General features: G+C 48.1%; 1 protein-coding gene across 6 annotated transcripts in view; it reads right to left on the minus strand.

Moving 5' to 3' along the window:
* Positions 1-2788: 2788 nt before the first annotated feature.
* The window catches only part of ETV5 (ETS variant transcription factor 5), a 96683-nt gene continuing 80406 nt past the window's right edge, over positions 2789-19065 (minus strand). For all 6 annotated transcript variants that reach the window (XM_029068351.2, XM_029068358.1, XM_039913017.1 and 3 more), the window contains 2 exons: positions 10516-10617; positions 2789-5109 (listed from right to left, as the gene is read on the minus strand). In XM_029068351.2, the coding sequence (XP_028924184.1) occupies positions 4888-5109; positions 10516-10617 (324 nt within the window). In that variant the 3' untranslated portion in view covers positions 2789-4887. The remainder of the gene's footprint in view (positions 5110-10515; positions 10618-19065) is intronic.

Below are 19065 nucleotides of genomic sequence, written 5' to 3' on the forward strand. Positions count from 1 at the left end.
GATAATCAGGTTGTCCCATGTGGGGCTCACAGTCTTCATCCCCATTTTACAGATGGGGTAACTGAGACCCAGAAAAGTGAAGTGACTTGCCCACAGTCATCCAGCTGACAAGTGGCTGATCTGGGATTTGAACCCATGACCTCTGACTCCCAAGCCCAGGCTCTTTCCACTGAGCCACGCTGCTTTACCTCATCTGTAAAATGGGGATGAAGACTGTGAGCCCCACGTGGGACAACCTGATTCCCCTGTGTCTACCCCAGCGCTTAGAACAGTGCTCGGCACATAGTAAGCGCTAACAAATACCAACATTATTATTCTCTAGTACTATGTGCCAAGCACTGTTCTAAGTGCTGGGGTAGATACAACATAACAGGTCAGACACGGTCCCTGTCCCACATGGAGCTCACAGTCTTAATCCCCATTTTATGGAGAAGTTAAGCGGACAGAGCACTGTACGAAGCGCTTGGGAGAGTACAGTGCAACAGAGTTGGTAGACGTATTCCCTGCCCACAAGGAACCACAGTCTAGAGGTGGAGATAGACATTAGTAGAAATAAATGAACGACAGATGTGGACATAAGTGCTGTGGGGCTGAGGGAGGAGTGAATAAAGGGAGCAAATTGGGGTGATGCAGAAGGGAGTGGGAAAAGAGGAAAGGAGGGATTAGGCAGCGAAGGCCTCTCGGAGGAGACACGTCTTCATCTAAGCTTGTTGTGGACAGGGAATTATTGTTCTATTGTACTCATTCATTCATTCAATAGTATTTATTGAGCGCTTACTCTGTGCAGAGCACTGGACTAAGCGTTTGGAATGGATAATTCGGCAACAGATAGAGACAATCCCTGCCCATTGACGGGCTCACAGTCTAAATGGGGGAGACAGACGGACAAAAACAAGACAACACAATCACGATAAATAGAATCAAGGGGATGTGCACCTCATTAACAAAATAAATCGGGTAATAAAAATATGTACAAATGAGCAGATGAGCACAGTGCTGAGGGGAGGGGAAGGGAGAGAGGGAGGAGTAGAGGGAAAGGGGGCTTAGCTGAGGGGAGGTGAAGGTGGGGAGAAGGAGGGAGCAGAGGGCGAAGGGGGAGCAGAGAGGGAGCAGAGGGAAAAGGGGAAGCTCAGTCTGGGAAGGCCTCTTGGAGGAGGTGAGCTCTCAATCCCAAGCACTTAGTACAGTGCTCTGCACACAATAAGCGTTCAGTAAATATGATTGAATGAATATCTTTATGCACATAGTTGTGTTTGTATCCACCACTTATTTATGTCAATGTCCATCTCCCCCTGTAAGCTATAAACTCTAAGACCGTAAATTTGTTGTGGGCAGGAAATGTGTCTGCCGACTCGGTTGCATTGTATTCTCCCAAGTACAGAAGCAGCGTGACTCAGTGGAAAGAGCCCGGGCTTGGGAGTCAGAGGTCGTGGGTTCTAATCCTGGCTCTGTAACTTGTCAGCTGTGTGACTTTCACTTCGCTTCTCTGTGCCTCAGTTACCTCATCTGTAAAATGAGACTTAAGACTGTGAACCTCACGTGGGACAAACTGATTACCTTGTATCTCCCCCGTGCTTAGAACAGCTCTTGGCATATAGTAAGCGCTTAACAAATACCATCATTATTGTTATTAATACAGTGCTCTGCACCCAGGAAGCGCTCAATAAGTACGACTGATTAATTTATCAATAGAGAAGGCAGTCGTGAGGCAGGAAGAGAGAGCAGTGGAAAAGACGGTAGAGAAAGGGTGGTCAGAAAGGTGCAGTTGAGTGGGTGGGAGACAAGGCAGGAGAGAGGGCGGTAGATTCCCAATCCCACAAGACCTGCGAGATTGAAAGCTTAGCGCTTTTCCCGTTTTCCCTACATGAACCCCCACAGTTGCGGTGGCTCGTTCTTTAGTGGCAGGGGCTGGCGCTCAGTCAATCAAGCGTATTTATTGAGCGCTTTCAGTGGTTAGAACACTGCCCTAAGCGCTTGGGAGACTACCACGAAACAATAAACAGAGAGGAGGCATGGTGTAATGGATAGAGCAAGAGCCTGGGAGTCAGAAGGTCATGGGCTCTAATCCCCGCTCCCCATTTCTGCTGTGTGACCTTGGGCAAGCCATTTCACTTCTCGGAGCCTCAGTTACCTCACCTGGAAATTGGAGATTGAGACTGTGAGACCGACGTGGGACAGGGATTGTGTCCAACCCAATTTGCTTGGACCCACCCCAATGCTTAGGAGGCATGCTTGGCACATAGTAAGTACTAACAAATACCATCGAAAAATCAAACACAATCCGTACCCACAATGAGCTTATAGTTTAGAGGTGGAGACAGATTTGAATAAAAATAAATAAAATTACAGATACGATAAATATAATAGAGAAGCAGCATGGCATAACGGATACAGCCTGGACCTGGGAGTCAGAAGGTCATGGGTTCTAATCCCAGCTCTGCCGCTCATCTGCTGTGTGACCTTGGGCAAGTCACTTCACTTCTTTGTGCCTCAGTGACCTCTTCTATAAAATGGGGATTGAGACTGTGAGCCCACTGTGGGACAGGGGCTATGTCCAACCTGATTTGCTTGAATCCACTCCAGTGCCTGGCTCATAGTAAGCGCTTAACAAGTTCCATAATTATTATTATTAATGATCAACTCCAGCCACCACCTTCGGGTCACAAAGCAAAAGCCAAGGGCTGCAGATATCCTTCTTGGGAGCCCCGACCCTCAGAAGTCTAGCGGGCCGCCCCCCACCCTCACCCCCGGCCTCCCAGGGAAAGAAAGAGGCGGGTGTAGAGTAGGATGGGTGAACTGAAAGCAAACTTCTTTATTGTACACAGTACAGAATGTAACGCAGCTTGGCAGGTGATGCAGAGCCCTGCTCGGGGGGAGGAAAAAGAAAATCAATTTACAGATGAACCCCTTCTGCACTGTAGACTCCCCCCGTGATCTGGAAGGGAGGGTTCAAACCACTTGGGGGGTGCATGGATCTGGGGGGGATGCAACTGGTCCTGTTGCCCTCCTTGGCCTCGGGACTACGTAGGCCAGGTTTTACACTTCGCGGGGAAGGTGGTTCAAGTCTACAGAGAGCTTTCTCTCACCTTGCTAAAACAGAACCGATCCATCCAGAAAAGGCCCACACCAGAATAGGGGAAAAAAAACAACCCAAAAAAACCAGGGGGGAAGGGCAATGGAATGAGGGAAGGGCAGAAATTCCTATACAGCATTTACAACAAACAAACCTTGAGCCAGCTGAGGGTAAAATAGGCAATATATGTATAGAATATGTAATAAAGTGTAAGTTAGAAAGCTATAATTACACCAAGGAGCTTGGGAAACCCCAGTTTTCAACTACCAGCGCAGAGGGAGACACGTTCTAGTCACCGTCCTCTATCTCCATCGCCCCAGCCACCTTTTTATAGCCTGGCTTGGTTACTTTTAAACCGTTGACCATATACGTGGACCGGCGTCGACGATTTAAAAGAGAAATATGGCAGGAAACTAAAAAGCTAGCAATGTTTTTTTTTTTGTTTGTTTTTGTTTTTTAACCTGCAGGCTTTACACGCAAGCCTCGAACCCTCTGAGATACGCAGGGTTGACCGAGGCAGAGGAAGAACAGAAAGGAACCATTGTAATGAACGGGAGTCACCAGCAAAGTTGGGGAAAGACGCCCCTGAGGTTCCTCTTGTGACCGGCGGGAAATAGATGCGCTGTGTTATGTACATACACTTCCCAGAGACAGCACGTCGGTGAACACGCGGGACTATACATGTAAAAATCTAGGCAGTGTCTCGGAGCTGCCCTGCGCGCTCTAAAATGTCCAACCCAGGTGCCAATGTTCAGTCAGGTTAATCGGGTAAAGAAAGCGTAAAGCGGGCTTTGAACATGGCAAAAAGGAGAGGGCGGTCCCCAGTAAAACCCCCTTTGCAGCTGCAGGCTCTCCGCTGGGTCGGCACGAGCCCCGGCCTGCGGCTCCCAAAAGATAGGAGTCTTTTTGTTGTTGTTGTTTTTTGTTTTTTTGGGGTTTTTTTTTTTTTGCTTTAAATACCAAAACTACAAAAATTAGTTTATAAACTCTTTTTTTTTTTCCCAAAACAACAACCAAAACCCCCCAAATCCAAACCGGACTCCTCTCCGACCCCTCCCACCCACCAAAAAAAAAAAAAATACCGTCTAATGCAATCACCCTTGTAAAATCAAACCATTTTCCACACACCCTGGGGACTGGGAAGAGAAAGAGGTGCCCGTAGGCGACAGGATAGCTGAAGGGCGCTGGGAGTCAGGACAGTTTGTCACCTGGGAAGCGGGAAGTGGGGTACGACTGTTGACCTGATTTTAATTTCTTCTTGAGACACAGGCAGGGTCTTCCTCTGGATTCGGGGTACCATCTCAACCCCCCACCCGGGCCCACAACCAGATTGGGCTCTCCCCAGTTGGGCCCAACTCGTTTCCTGGGGGTGTAGGATGTCTCTCCAACCACCGTCTGTGCGATTCAAAGCCCTTTGGGCGTCAAGACGGCCGCGAGTCCGTGATCCCCGCAGAGCGGATGGTCGCGGAGACTCGCCCCTCGCACGACCCACCCCGGACAGGAGGGCCCTGGCTTGGTCGATGGCGTCCGCCCGTGGTCGGATGGGCCGCGGCTCCATTTTGAATCCCCTCCCAGACGCCTCCGTGGGTCTGGAGAAGGCGACCAGTCCTTGGATGGCCTTTCCCCCCATCCCCACACCCCAGGCGGGGGGGGGGGGGTCCCGTCTCCGGGGTGACGATCCAGAGTACGCTGGGCCTCTCCGGAGAACGCTCAGAGGGCAAGCTTTAGGAGCGGTCAGAGACCCAAACAAAAGGGCCCGCCCTCGTCTGCCCGCACGGGAACGGCCAGCTCTAGGGTCCGGCCGTTGGGCCCCGTCAGTACGCAAAGCTCTCTGCGTAAGGGAGGCTGCCGCAACGATCCACGTCCAGGAGGTAAGCCGGGCTGTCTTCAAAGTGGGTCAGCGGTAAGGTGTCGTCTTCGGTCAGGTGGCAGTCCGACTCCGCTTTCAGGAACGGGCGCTGATGGTCGGGGAAGGCCATGGAGAAGAGGGCATCTGGGTCGCAGACGAACTTGTAGACGTACCGCTCGCCGGCCACCTGAAGGAGGAAACAGTCACATCCGTTCACGCAACCGTATTTACTGAGCGCTTGCCGTGTGCAGAGCCCTGTACTAAGCGCCCGGGAGAGTACGATACTTCAATACAAACATTCTATAGGGCATGGCCAGGTGGGATTGACAGTAGGTGGTAGTTTTTGGTTTATTTTTTGGTATCTGTTAAGTGCTTATTATGTGCCAGGCATTGTTCTAAGCCCTGGAGTAGATACAAATAATCAGGTTGGACACAGTCCTCGTCCCACATGGGGCTCCCAGTCTTAAACCCTATTTTACTCATTCAATTGTATTTACTGAGCGCTTACTGTGTGCAGAGCACTGTACTAAGCGCTTAGAAAGTACAATTCGGCAACAAAGACAATCCCTACCCAACAACGGACTCACAGTCTAGAAGGGGGAGACAGACAACAAAACAAAAGAGGAAACAAATGAAGTAACTGAGGCGCGGAGAAGTGACCTGCCCCAGGTCACCCAGCAGACAAGCGGTGGACCCGAGATGGGTACCTAGGTCCTTCTGGCTCTCGGGTCCGGGCTCTATCCACTAGGTCACGCTGCTTCTCGGAGAGTTGATTCGGTATTAAACATTCGGTGGGTCCAGGCTAAGAGTTTCATACTCCCGTTGTCGGTATCTGCCTTTCATTGGATCTGATGACTGAGTTGGCCGAGTGGTGATTTGGAGGGTGGTGGGGAAAACTGAGCCTTTGGGTCAGGAGGCCAGAAATAGAGGTCGCTGGCAAGTGGGCGTTTGAGCCAAGCACAGAGACCCAGAAAAGAGGAACCAAATTGAAGTCCAGACTTTTCCACTGACCAACTGGGAAGTCACTTTTTGAGTCCCCTAATGTTCTCTCCCCAAACCACAGGAATGTTGGGAGAATAAATGAGCCACACGAGAAGCAGCGTGGCTACTGACGCAGCGTGGCTTAGTGGACAGAGCATGGGCCTGGGAGTCAGAAGGACCTGGGTTCTAATCCCAGCTCCGCCCCAAGACTGCTGGGTGACCCTGGGCAAGTCATTTCATTCATTCAGTAATATTTATTGAGCGCTTACTATGTGCAGAGCACTGTACTAAGCGCCTGGAATGTACAAATCGGTAACAGATAGAGACAGTCCCTGCCCTTTGACGGGCTTACAGTCTAATCGGGGGAGACGGACAGACAAGAACAATAGCAATAAAAGAACACTTCTCTGGGCTTCATGACCTCATCTGGAAAACGGGGATTAAGACTGTGAGCCCCATGTGGGACAGGGACTTTGTCCAACCTTCTTAACTTGTACCTACCCCAGAGCTTAGAACAGTGCTTGGCACATAGTAATCACTTCACAAGTACCATTTTTACTTTTAGTTGAAAGGGCATGGACCTGGGAGTCAAGGGACTTGGGTTCTAATCCCGGCTGTGCTAAATGCTTGCTGTGTCACCCTGGGCAAGTCACTGTGCTTCTCTGTGCCTCAAGTTACCTCATCTGTAAAATGAGGATTAAGACTGTGAGCCCCATGCGGAACACGGACTGTGTCCAACGTAATTAGCTTGTATCAACCCAGAGTTTAGAACAGCGTTTGGCACACAGTAAGTCCTTAATACATACGATTAAAAAAAGGGTCATGCCCATGGGGTATAACTCTAAAACCTAGACTCCACGAAAGGCCAAAGAAGGTAGTTTCCATTAGAGGAGAGAAATATCTCTATAAGCAATGTCATCTATGATTATTACTGTTATTAAATATTTGTTCTCCCTCACCTTGAGACTTAATAATAATAATGGCATTTTTTAAGTGCTTTCTATGTGTCTGGCACTATACTAAGCGTTGGGGCGATCACAAACAAATTGGGTTGAATATATCCCACATGGGGCTCACAGTCTTAATCCTTATTTTACAGATGAGGTAACTGAGGCACAGAGAAGTGAAGTGTCTTGCTCAAGGGCAAACGATAGACAAGTGGTGAAGCTGGGATTAGAATCCAGATCCTTCTGGCTACCAGGTCCATACTTTATTTACTCGGCCACACTGATTTTTCCAAGTCCAACCTGATTATCTTGTATCTCTGTTAATAATAATGCTGGTATTTACTAAGTATTTACCATGTGTCCCTAAATGCTGAATAATAATATAGATACAAGATTATCAGATTGGACACAGTCCTTGTGTAACTAACTCATGGAACTCCCAAATCTAAGGGCGAGGGAGAACTGGTATTTAATCCTTGTTTTAAGGATGAGGAAATCGAGGTAAAGGTGACTTACCCAAGGTCACACAGTAGTCAAGCGGCAGGGATCGATCCCCCCAAGTTTCTACAAAAAAACCACCAGAAGAGCTGGGAAGGGGGCTAGAGAGCCGATGTGCCCAGGAGAGGACAAAAATATAAGTAGAGCTCCCCTTCTTTGGGACTTTTCTTGGGAAGCTCGAGCCCAAGTGAGACTCTGGGTACTAACTACCGTATACACATTTGTGGAATTACTACCATTAGTGAACTCTTGATTATTTGGGCAACGGTGACCTAGTTGTGGATTATCCAGGCCCTAGGCTGCTTCTTCCTCCTGCTCGGCAACTTCTGGCCAATTCAGGGGCTCATGACTCACCGCCACAAGGAGAGGTGGGAGAAATGACAGGAGAGAAAACTTTTGCCAGCCCATAGTTTTCTCAGAGCAGCTCTGGTAGGACGGAAGAAGGAGTTTTTCTGTAGTCGTTGGCTAAAATGAGTGATTTAGATTAGATTATGGATTTAAATCATCCAGGCTTGCTCATCTGCCCAACACAGTCCTAGCTCCCAGGTAGACTTTAACTCTACTCCACTGGTACCAAAACAGCCATAGGTATTTGCTAGATCCCTATTTCACTACAGGAGTTTAGGCCTTTTGAGACTTTAGACTTGGAAAACTTCCTATTTTGGAGGCCTGGAAGAAAATGCATTTTTAATAGTATTTGTTAAGAGTGCTTAACAGTAATAACTGTGATATTTGTTAAGAGCTGTGTGCCAAGCACTGTACTAAGCACTGGAGTAGGATATAAGATAATCAGGTTCCAAAAGGGGCTCGCAGTCTAAGAGGGAGAACAGGTGCTGAATCCCCATTTTGCAGATGAGGGAACTGAGACACAGGGAAGTTAGGTGATTTGCCCAAGGTCACACAGCAGGTAAATGGTGGAGCCGGAGTGAGAAACCAGGTCTAAAGACTCCCAGACTCGTCCGGCTTCCCCCCAGATCTAAACAATCGTTCCAACTGATCCTAAAATGAGGTCACTGAGCCTGGCTGTGAGAAGAGAGGCTCTAATTTCATCAGTTGTGTACTCAGCTCCTCCCATGCTCTCTGGAAAACAGCAAGTACCACAGAACTAGAGGCTGAGTGCATGAAATTGGAGGAGGCAGGTCACCTTAAAGAGATTAAATGCTTTGGCAACCAAAGTCTTAAGGGCAGAGAAGGAAGGGCAAGTGTTAACTGTCAGCTCAGGAAAGAGAAAGTTGGGGGGGGGGGCGAGGGAGGAGAAGCGGCTATGGATACTGGTAAACTAAACCATCTCTATTTGTTTTCTTTAAAAATCATAATATTTTCAGTTTTATTTCAAATGTTTTATATCACTAGGGCCTACAAAGTCTTGGTTGATCCATGTTTCACCAAGGGCTTAAACATTTAGCCTTATTTTCTACTTCCTTTTTTGTTAATGACAGACATCCCCGGGCCATCCCTCATTCAGGAAGTTCCTACTTTACATGCAGAGTTAAAGTATTCCTTTCCGTCAAAAGCACATTCCCTTGCGGTCAGGACATTTGGCTTCCAGTCACTCAGATTGCCAACAGAAATGGCAAAGAGCACAGTTGCCCAGGAACTGGGTGGGGTCAAAGGACTGGGATCTCCCCATATGCCCCTGCTACCGGCCCTGGTGGACATCAGGGGCTACATGTGGGTAAGGACGGGAGCTGGGCGGGGGGTTTCTAGCAAGTCTCCTTCTTACCACGGAATACGTCCCCCTAAACTGTCGACGACAGGCTTCTGCTTGAATCAGAGTCCAGGGCTGCCATTCCGCTCGCCGCCCTGGCTTTGGTAATCGTTACCTCCAGTGGGCAAAATGGCTACTTGGAGGGCTCTTGGTATTACCTTATTAGCTCCATTAGTTTGGAGATTCTGCCTCTTGCCTTCCTAACCCATTCAGAACACTGCCCTGGCTTCTTAAAAGTGTCTCTCTCCATCTTTGTTCTACGTTGCCCATTAAAAGAAAAAGTGGGAATGATGGGTGGAATCTTAGGCCCAAGGCTTGAGGCCTTGGGGACTGCTACATTAGAGGATCCACCTGAGTTCTAGTTTTTCTTGCTTCAGGATTTTCCCATTCACCCAAACCCGCTCCCATCCACTGCCACCCAACACATCTGGAAGCTTCATGCCTCTCAGCATATAATTCCCGATTCTAATTTAGCTCTAGAAAACATTACTCCCTCTCTGTCTGCTTTTCAACCACATTCGAACGAAATTCCCAGAAACAAAGAGCAACCAAAGACTCAACGGCACTTTGCCTCTGCCTGATATGGACCAAACCAAAACGGAGAAGCAACGTGACGGGAGAAGCAGCATGTCTTAGTGGATAGAGCACGGGTCTAGGAGCTAAAAAGATCTGGGTTCTAATCCCAGCTCCACCAAATGTCTGCTGTGTGACCTTGGGCAAATCTCTTCACTTCTCTTTGCCTCAGTGACTTCATCTGTAAAATGAGGATAAGAGTGGGAGCTCCACGTGGGACAGGAACTGTGCTCAACCTGAAGCAGTGTGGTTCAGTGGAAAGAGAAGAAGCATGGGAGTCAGAGGTCATGGGTTCAAATCCTGGCTCTGCCACTTGTCCTCTGTGTGACTGTGGGCAAGTCACTTCACTTCTCTGTGCCTCAGTTACCTCATCTGTAAAAGGGGGATTAAGACTGTGAGAGCCTCAGGTGGGACAACCTGATTACTTTGTATCTACCCCAGTGCTTAGAACAGTGCTCTGCACATAGTAAGCGCTTAACAAATATCAACATTATTATTACTCTGTATCTAGCCCAGCACTTGAAACGGTGCTTGACACACAGTAAGCGCTTAAAAAGTACCGTCATTATTAAAGTGGTTTGCCCCACAAACCTAATCGGTATAACTACCTCCCTCCCCTTAATGCATTTTGCTATTTTTCCCCTCCCCAATCAAGTTCATTTTCCCCGAATAACCTACTGCAACTATTTGATAATAATGGCATTTGTTATGCGCTTACTACGTACCAAGCACTGTTTTAAGCACTGGATTGTCAACCTTACATTGTCTCTCCATCTAGTTCTTTTCCAGGCAGTTAAATCGCCCCACTTCAGAGAGCTACTCGCTTGATCACCCCCACGTAAGCCTTCTTGCCATGGTTCAAGAAGCTCTCGATACCCCCCTTTACCTTCTGCATGATGCCCTTTTCGTAATAGTAGCGCAGAGAACGACTGAGCTTGTCATAGTTCATGGCTGGCCGGTTCTTCTGGATGCCCCAGCGGCGAGCTACCTGAGGAGACAAGAAAGCACAGGGTGAAGGGACACCTGGAGAGCATAATAATTATAATTATGGTTGTTAAGTGCTTACCATGTGCCAAGCACTTTTCTAAGCATTGATCTCATCTGCAAAATGAGGACTGACACTGTGAGCCCCACGTAGGACAGGGACTCCATTTGCTTATATCCACCCCGGCATTTAGTACTGTGCCTGGCACATAGTAAGCGCTGAATTGTACTTTCCAAGCGCTTAGTACAGTACTCTGCACATAGTAAGTGCTCAATAAATACTATTGAATGAATGAAAGAACAGGTACCATAATTATTATCATCAAGCGCTGGGGTAGCTACAAGTTAATCAGGTTGGACACAATCCCAGTCCCATAGGGGGCTCACCCTTAGACTTTGAGCTCTCCCCTCTAGATTGTGAGCTCATTGTGGGCAGAGAATGTGTCGGCTTGTTGTTATATTGTACTCTCCCAAGCGCTTTGCTTTGCACACAGTAAGCGCTCAATAAATACAATGAAAGAATGAATTTTACAGACGAGGGAACTAAGGCCCAGAGAAGTTAAGTGTTTTGCCCAAAGTCACGCAGCAGACGAGCGGTGGAGTCAGGATTAGAACCCAGGTCCTTCTGCCCCCCAGGCCCATGCTCTATCCACTAAGCCACGCTGCTTCTTATCCATCTCCCATCCACGGAGTGGTTCAAGGAAGAGGGCATGAACTTCGTGGTGAGCAGGGAATGTGTTGTACTCTCCCAAATGCTTAGTACAGTGCTCTGCACACAGTAAGCGCTCAATGGACGCGACTGAATGAATGAACGAATGAACCCGACCTGGGAGGAGGAGGAAGCAGGGTGTCCGAGGCCCACACACCCCGGAGAGGTGATTTGGTCACCGTTACCCCGACGGGGGATCTAGAGGTGAAAAAGTCCAAGCTTTTTCGGACCGTGGTGGACTTTCCTAATGTCTCCGAGGAAGCAGATGTTCTCTGTTTCCCTATCTATGAGTTATCGACCAATCCCTTCAGCCCATTAGCATGTTGCTGTTAAGTGCTGTGGTTTCTGTAGCAGTCAATAAGGGATAATTAGAACGGTCATCCCTGAAACATTAGAAACACACTAGTGAGTTGCTAATGGGCCGGGAGAGCAAAAGTTCAATTCTAATAAGATTGGAGAGGGGGGTGGGAGACATTTACCCATCGCCTCGCCCATTGTGAGGGGGAATCGGGTGATCCCAGCAGACCGCCGTCCAATCCTCTGGTCCCCGGCGGGCTTGCCGAATGGACGCTAAAGCATTGAGCTCCATTATCCACTTAATGAAAAATTCACAGGGCTTCCCAAACACTTCTGAAGTGCATTAAAAGCCAGCTCGGTCCACCTGAGGCATAGTGATGGAGGAGAGATTTAACGAGAGGCCTGAGCTGAAAGCTTGAGCCAAGCAGGACTTAGGAAATGCATTTCCGATAGCCTGATTTGACTGGTGGAGCTGTCAAGAATCTCCCGCTTTTGAGTACCTTAACAGACCGAGGCAACTAAAATAAATAGGTAGCTCCTTTCCCCTCACGTGTACGGTGGAGGGAAAACAGCAGATCTTGGCAAAGTTTTTCCGTGTCACCAAAAGGAGGATTCATTCATTAGCTTCTTTAGGCAGGTGGGTTGAAGTTGCCCTTGTTTTGGGGAATGACTAAATTCAACCCTATGGGACTGCAAAAATAGAATGTCCCTAATGACACACTAATTACTTCTGTGTTTCAGGGTGACCCTGGGCAAGTCACTTCACTTCTCTTTGCCTCAGTTCCCCCATCTGTAAAATGAGGATGAGGACTGTGAGCCTTCTGTGGGAAAGGGACCGTATCCAACCCGATTACCTTGTATCTATCCCAGCACTTAGTACTGTACCTGGCACGTGGTAAGCGCTTACCAAATACCACAATGATTATTATTATTGTTCCCACACATGAACTTGAACGCACATTCCCTTCAAAGGACGCTAGACTTGAATTCATTATTTGAAGGATGATCTAAGGTTTTTTTTTTCTTTTTTTCAAGAAGGAGAAACTTAACACGGTGTGAGGGTAAAGGGGCTTGCCTGCTTTCTTCATTTATTCTTTTCCAGACAGGAATGGTCTGTTCCCATGCCAAAAAAAAAAAAAAAATCAAAAGGGATAGAGATGGAAACATCAGGGGAAAAAAAAAATCAGCCAGATGGGTAGGAAGAAGAACACATCTGCCCTCATCACGTTAGCACCCATTTGTTACTCATAATTCCATTGGACTTTGCACAAAGATATTGTGTACGAGGTAAATTGCATTAATCAGCTCCATTCCCTTAGGTTTCCTAGAGCATACGCAATAAAAAAACACAGGGGCCATTTCGCACTCGTGTCTACCGACTCGGTTATATTGTACTCTCCCAAGTTTTTAGTAAGTGCTCTGCACACAGTAAGCGCTCAATAAATAGGACTGATTGATTAATAAATGGGTCAAAAATACACAGAGATGTACCCCACACTTAGATATTGACTGCATCCCCTTTCCCCATTCTTCTTCCATTTTGCCTTTGTGTCTTTGTGTCTTTGTGATTGTTCTGAGGGATGAGAGCGAAGGTAAAACACTTCAGGGGAAATAACACAAACCCAAAAAGTCAGGAGAAAGTGGTGGAATGAGGAGAAGGCTCCAAACAGATCAGTTCTGTTTCTCTTTTCCTCCTCCTACCTGGCTTGGAGGGAAGTCTATCACGCTGCATTAGTTTTAACCGACCACAGTGATGCCAAGAACAACAAAAAAAAGGAACTCTATTCTTTCCTTATCACGGTGGAAACTTGTTCTTGAACGTCTTCTAGCACCAGTCACGAACTCCCTTCCCGCGATCCCTGACGTATTCGAGGAGCTTAATCGAAAGGGGGCTTTGTGTTCGCACAGGTCTCTAGCAACGCCGGTAGTTATGGATACCAACTCGGATTCCAGCGCCAGAGCTCGACAGACGGAGGGGTTCACTTCAGAACTCCTTCCCGTGCATCACGGAGCCCTTCGGACTCTTCTGCTCCAACACGGTCGGCCGGCAGCGCCCACCAACCGCTCCACCGGGGATCGCTTTTTAGCGTTTTACTTGAAAAACAAAGGCCAGAGCCCGAGCGGTCGGCTGCGTCGCACGCGCTGATCGCAAACAGATTGTGGACGCGAGGGTATAAAAGGAATCAGCTGCCTCCCTCCTCCTCTGAAAGGAGAAGGGGCCGCGACGAAGGGACTGATGCTTTCAGAGGGAAACTTGCTTCAAGACTCTCCGTCCGTGATCTGCCACATGTTCAACAAACAATCCTACCCCTAAAAACATTCGTTAATGCGGATTCACGGCTAAAATGGTTCCAGATTAAAGCGGAGTCTGTCATAATTGAGAGGGTGCTAAGCTGGATGACTATCAAAAGACATTTGATTAGGGGGCTTGCCAAAATGCAGTTTTAAAACCACAATTTCCATGCACACTGTAATGGATATTATGGATAATTACCCAGAATGCACCACTCAGCCCCGCAGCTGCCTACAATTACATCCCAAGCAGTTCTTCCTCCGATTCACCCTTCAAACTCTCCAAGAGGTGTCTCCTTAGTTATGCCAAAGAGTTTAAGAAACCTGGCTCTTTCTTGGGATGAGGAGATGAGGGTCCTCCAAGTACGCAGAGGGGTTAGGGAAACTTGCTCTGGGCAGGGAATGTTGTAGTATTGTATTCTCCTCCCAAGCGCTTTATTGTTGTATGGTACTCTCCCAGATGCTCAGTACAGTGCTCTGCACACAGTAAGTGCTCAATATATACAACCGAATGATCGGAGAAATTATGTAACAGTTCCCACAAAAACCAGAGCCTCATTCCTCACGTGAGGCTTAAACGCAGACATTATCAAACGAGAGGGGTCGATGAGGTCTAGGTCAGTCAAACGTATCTATTGAGTGTTTACTATGTGCAGAGCTCTGCGCTAAGTGCTTGGGAGAGTACACCAGACACATTCCCTGCCCACAACGATCTTACAGTCTAGAGGGAGAGACAGATAGTTTAGGGGTGGGTGGAACATTTGCCGGGAGGGCCGGAGTGGTGGGAGAGCCACCACAGAAGAATTTCAACCTGCTGCGGCATAGGATAGCCAGCAGGTCTCTTGTTTCGGCACCTCAAACATGTTGAACTGAAAAAGATCAGTTTCTTTATTAAGGCAGCTGGGGTCTTTGACCATCTGTTCAGAATTTTCCCTCTGCTTCCGAGCGTGGCCTAGAGAACAGGGGACAGACCTGGGAGTTGAAAGGGCCTGAGTTCTAATCCCTACTCTGCCACTTTGTCTGCTGAGTGACCTTGGGCCTCAGTTCCCTCATGGTAATAAGGGTATTAAGATGGTGAGCCCCATGTGGGACAGGGACCGTGTTCAACCTGATAAACTTGTATCTACCCCAGTGCTTAGTACAGTGCCGGGCACGTAGTAAGTGCTTTACAAATACCACTGTCGATCATCAGTACCGGTGGTGGGAGAATGGAAGTTTCAATAATGGGTAAATCTGCAGCTGTTGTCCTTGGGTTTTGGCCTTAGGCAGTAGGAATGAAGTAATAAAAATTGGTGCAATGGGGTAAATCAATGAGGGCTGCCCACATGACAAACCACATGATGAACCTGGAGGTTTTCTTAGAGCCCGCATTTCCTAAACCAGTCAATCAATCAATGGAATTTATTGAGTGCTTGCTTTGTGCACGGCACTGGGCTAAGTGCCTGGGAGAGTACAACAGTACGGAGTTGATAGATCTGTAAACCCCGCACAAAAGCTGCCCACGTCATTGCTGACAATACAAGAGGGGAGAGGAGATGAGCCTGAATGGGATGGAGCACCTTGAAGTTGAGTTATGACCTGCTGAGGAGAAAACCACCGCTTCATTTTTTTTTGTTTTCAGTGTACTTTAACAAGAAACCAGGCTTAAGGAAGCACACTCGTACTTGAACCATTCTCCGGCTGGCTAAATGGATCGGGGCTTAATGGAAATGGCTGAACTTCTCACTCGCAATAAGAGCGGGGGTGTTGAATCTCACTTCTGTGAGTCATGTCTTATAAAACGCAGACTAGCCGCTTGCTTTGTAGCTGCCTTCACTGAAATGATTTATACTTCCAATTACCCAGGGACCTCTCTATGCTGCCAGCCCCTAAAAAGCCCTTTATGCCCCCTTGTCTTGTCTTATGCCGTCGAGTCGTTTCTGACCCGTAGCGACACCACGGACACGTCTCTCCCGGAACGCCGCGCTCTCCATCTGCAATCGTTCCGGCAGTGGATCCAGAGAGTTTTCTTGGTAAAAATACGGAAGTGGGTGACCACTGCGGCCTTCCGTGCCGTAAACCTGAGTCTCTGCCCTCGACTCCCTCCCGTGTCACCACTGCCCAGCACGGGTGGGTTTTGACTCGTAGCAGATTGCCGGCCACTCGCTAGCCACTGGCCAAGCTAGGAATGGAATGGACAGGCCTCTCCTTGACTCTCCCTCCCGTAGCTGAGACTGGTAGAGGACTGGAAACTTTCCAGATGCAACCCTGAGAGGGGCTTTTATGCCCTCACCCTCATCTCATTTCCCAAATACAACCATCAGGGCGGTTAAAAAATTATTGTTATTATTATTACTATATTATTATATTTGTTTAGCACTAAAGCACTCTTTTAAGCACTGGGGTAGATGCAAGTTAATCAGATCGGTCATAGTATCCCTGATCCACATGGGGCTCAAAGTTTAAATAGGAGTCAGAGAGGATGGTGGTGTTGTCTATAGTGAAAGGGTAAGTTCTTCTAGATTGTGAGCCTGCTGTGGGCGGGGATTGTCTCTATTTGTTGCTGTATTGTACTTCCCAAGCGCTTAGTACAGTGCTCTGCACGCAGTAAGTGCTCGATAAACACGACTGAATGAACGAATGAATGAAAGTTGCGAGGAGGAGGGGGTTAGAGTGGGGAAAAAGATGAGTTGTTTTGGACATGTACGAACAAAGTGCCCATTTGCCCTCTCGCCTACTACTGACTCACATTCATCAATCAAAGGAATTTATTAAGCCCTTATTATGTGTAAAGCACCGTACTAAACACTTTGGGACAGCACAATACTTCAGGGTTGTTAGAATTGTTTTTTCCCCACTAGGAGCTTACAGTCAAGAGGGAAAGACAGACATTAATATAAATTACAGATATAAACATAAGTGCTGTGGGGCTGAGGGTGGAGTGAATATCAAGGGCTTAGATTGTAGGTGATGCAGATGGGAGAGGGAGTTGGGGGGAAGAGGGTTTAATTGGTGAAGGCCTCCTGGAGGACAAGTGACCTTAACAAGTCTTTAAAGGTGGGGAGAGCGGTGGTCTGGTGTATATGAATGGGGAGGGAGTTGCAGGCCCTAAGGAGGGGGTGGGCAAGGGGTCCGCGGTGAGATAGATAAGATCAAGGCACTGTGAGCAACCTGGTGCTAGAGGTGTGAAGTGTGTGGGCTGGGCTGTGGTAGGAGATCAGGCAAATAACCTCTGTGGTCATTAACCCAACCAAATCTGGGATGACTACCTTTGGTGGGGGCAAGGGAAGGGTTTTTGGGGTTAACGAGCTCTTCCCCATGCCTCTGCTGCCTGTCTACTTGTTTTGTTCTAATAATAATAATGTTGGTATTTGTTAAGCACTTAATATAATGTTGGTATTTGTTAAGCGCTTACTATGTGCCGAGCACTGTTCTAAGCGCTGGGGGAGATATAGGGTCATCAGGTTGTCCCACGTGAGGCTCACAGTCTTAATCCCCATTTTACAGATGAGGTAACTGAGGCACCGAGAAGTGAAGTGGCTTGCTCCAAGTCACACAGCTGACAAGTGGCTGAGCCGGGACTCAAACCCATGACCTCTGACTCCAAAGCCCGTGCTCTTTCCACTGAGCCACGCCGCTTCTCTATATGTGCCAAGCACTGTTCTAAGTGCTGAGGTATTCATTCATTCAATCAATAGTATTTATTGAGCGCTTACTATCGGCAGAGCACTGTACTAAGCGCTTGGAATGTACAAATCGGTAACAGATAGAGACAGTCCCTGCCCTTTGACGGGCTTACGGTCTAATCAGGGGAGATAGACAAGAACAATAGCAATAAATAGAATCAAGATAAGTACAAGATCATCAGGTTGTCCCATGTGGGGCTCACAGTCTTAATCATCAATTTACAGATGAGGTAACCGAGGCTCAGAGAAGTGAAGTGACTTTCCCAAGGTCACACAGTTGACAAGTGGCGGAGCTGGGATTAGAACCCACGACCTCAAGCCCGCACACTCGCCACTAAGCCATACTGCCTCTCTGATCGATACAAGATAATTAGGTGGGACATAGCCCCTGCCCAATCTAGAAGGTGGCATTTTTATCCCGCTGGTGCATTCTTAAAGCTCCGGTTTATGCAATTATAGAACAGAGCAGTTCTTTGGAACAGTTGATTGGCACCTCTCTGCTTTTTCAGCCACACCTATTCCACTTTGAAAAACAAGGAAAGGGAAAAAAAAAAATCTAGCCGGGGAAGATACTGGATCAAGAGTGGCTCTTTCTCCAGACTAATCTGGGCAACATTCAGGCCGGGGATCTGTGGTGTCAGCCTTCTAGCATCTGCACAAAAGCTCTTAAGTTTGTTCTGGAGCCAGGAGGAAATGGGAGTGGTTCTGGCCATTTTTTGGTAAACAAGCAAGAACAGAGTGTCATCTATAGCGGAGAAACTGGACTGATGCCACACCTTCAGTCTACGATTTCTGCATCCATGAAATAATAATGATTTGGTATTCGTTAAGCACTGTGCCAGGTGCTGTACTAAGCCCTGGGGTGGAGACAAGCAAATCGGGTTGCACCCAATCCCCGTCCCACGTGGGGTTCACCGTCTCGGTCCCCATTTTCCAGACGAGGGAACTGAGGCCCAGAGATGTGAAGGCTCACAGTCTTAATCCCCGTTTTACAGATGAGGTAACTGAGGCACAGAGAAGTGAAGTGACTTGCCCAAGGCCACCCAGCAGACGAGTGGCAGAGCCGGGATTAGAACCCGTGACCTTCCGACTCCCAGGCCCGTGCTCTATCCGCTACTTCTCGGATTTCCCTGGGCTAGATACGTTTGAGAGAATGCGGCTGAAAGAGCTCCGCGTAAACCGAGAAGGGCTGGATTCAGCGTTCGCTCCCCTGCTCTGTTGTTTGGGCATCCAACGGGATCCAAATGGTCGTAGGCTCAACAGGATGGAAATATCGCTTCACTGTCAGGGTTATTCAGCTCAGTGGAAAGAGCACGGGGTTTGGAGTCAGAGGTCATGGGTGCGAATCCCCGCTCTGCCACTTGTCAGCTGTGTGACTGTGGGCAAGTCACTTCACTTCTCTGTGCCTCAGTTACCTCATCTGTAAAATGGGGATGAAGACTGTGAGCCCCACGTGGGACAACCTGATTCCCCTGTGTCTACCCCAGGG

Source organism: Ornithorhynchus anatinus, chromosome 1 (assembly GCF_004115215.2).
Source record: "Ornithorhynchus anatinus isolate Pmale09 chromosome 1, mOrnAna1.pri.v4, whole genome shotgun sequence".
In the NCBI taxonomy this organism is placed as follows: Eukaryota; Metazoa; Chordata; class Mammalia; order Monotremata; family Ornithorhynchidae; genus Ornithorhynchus; species Ornithorhynchus anatinus.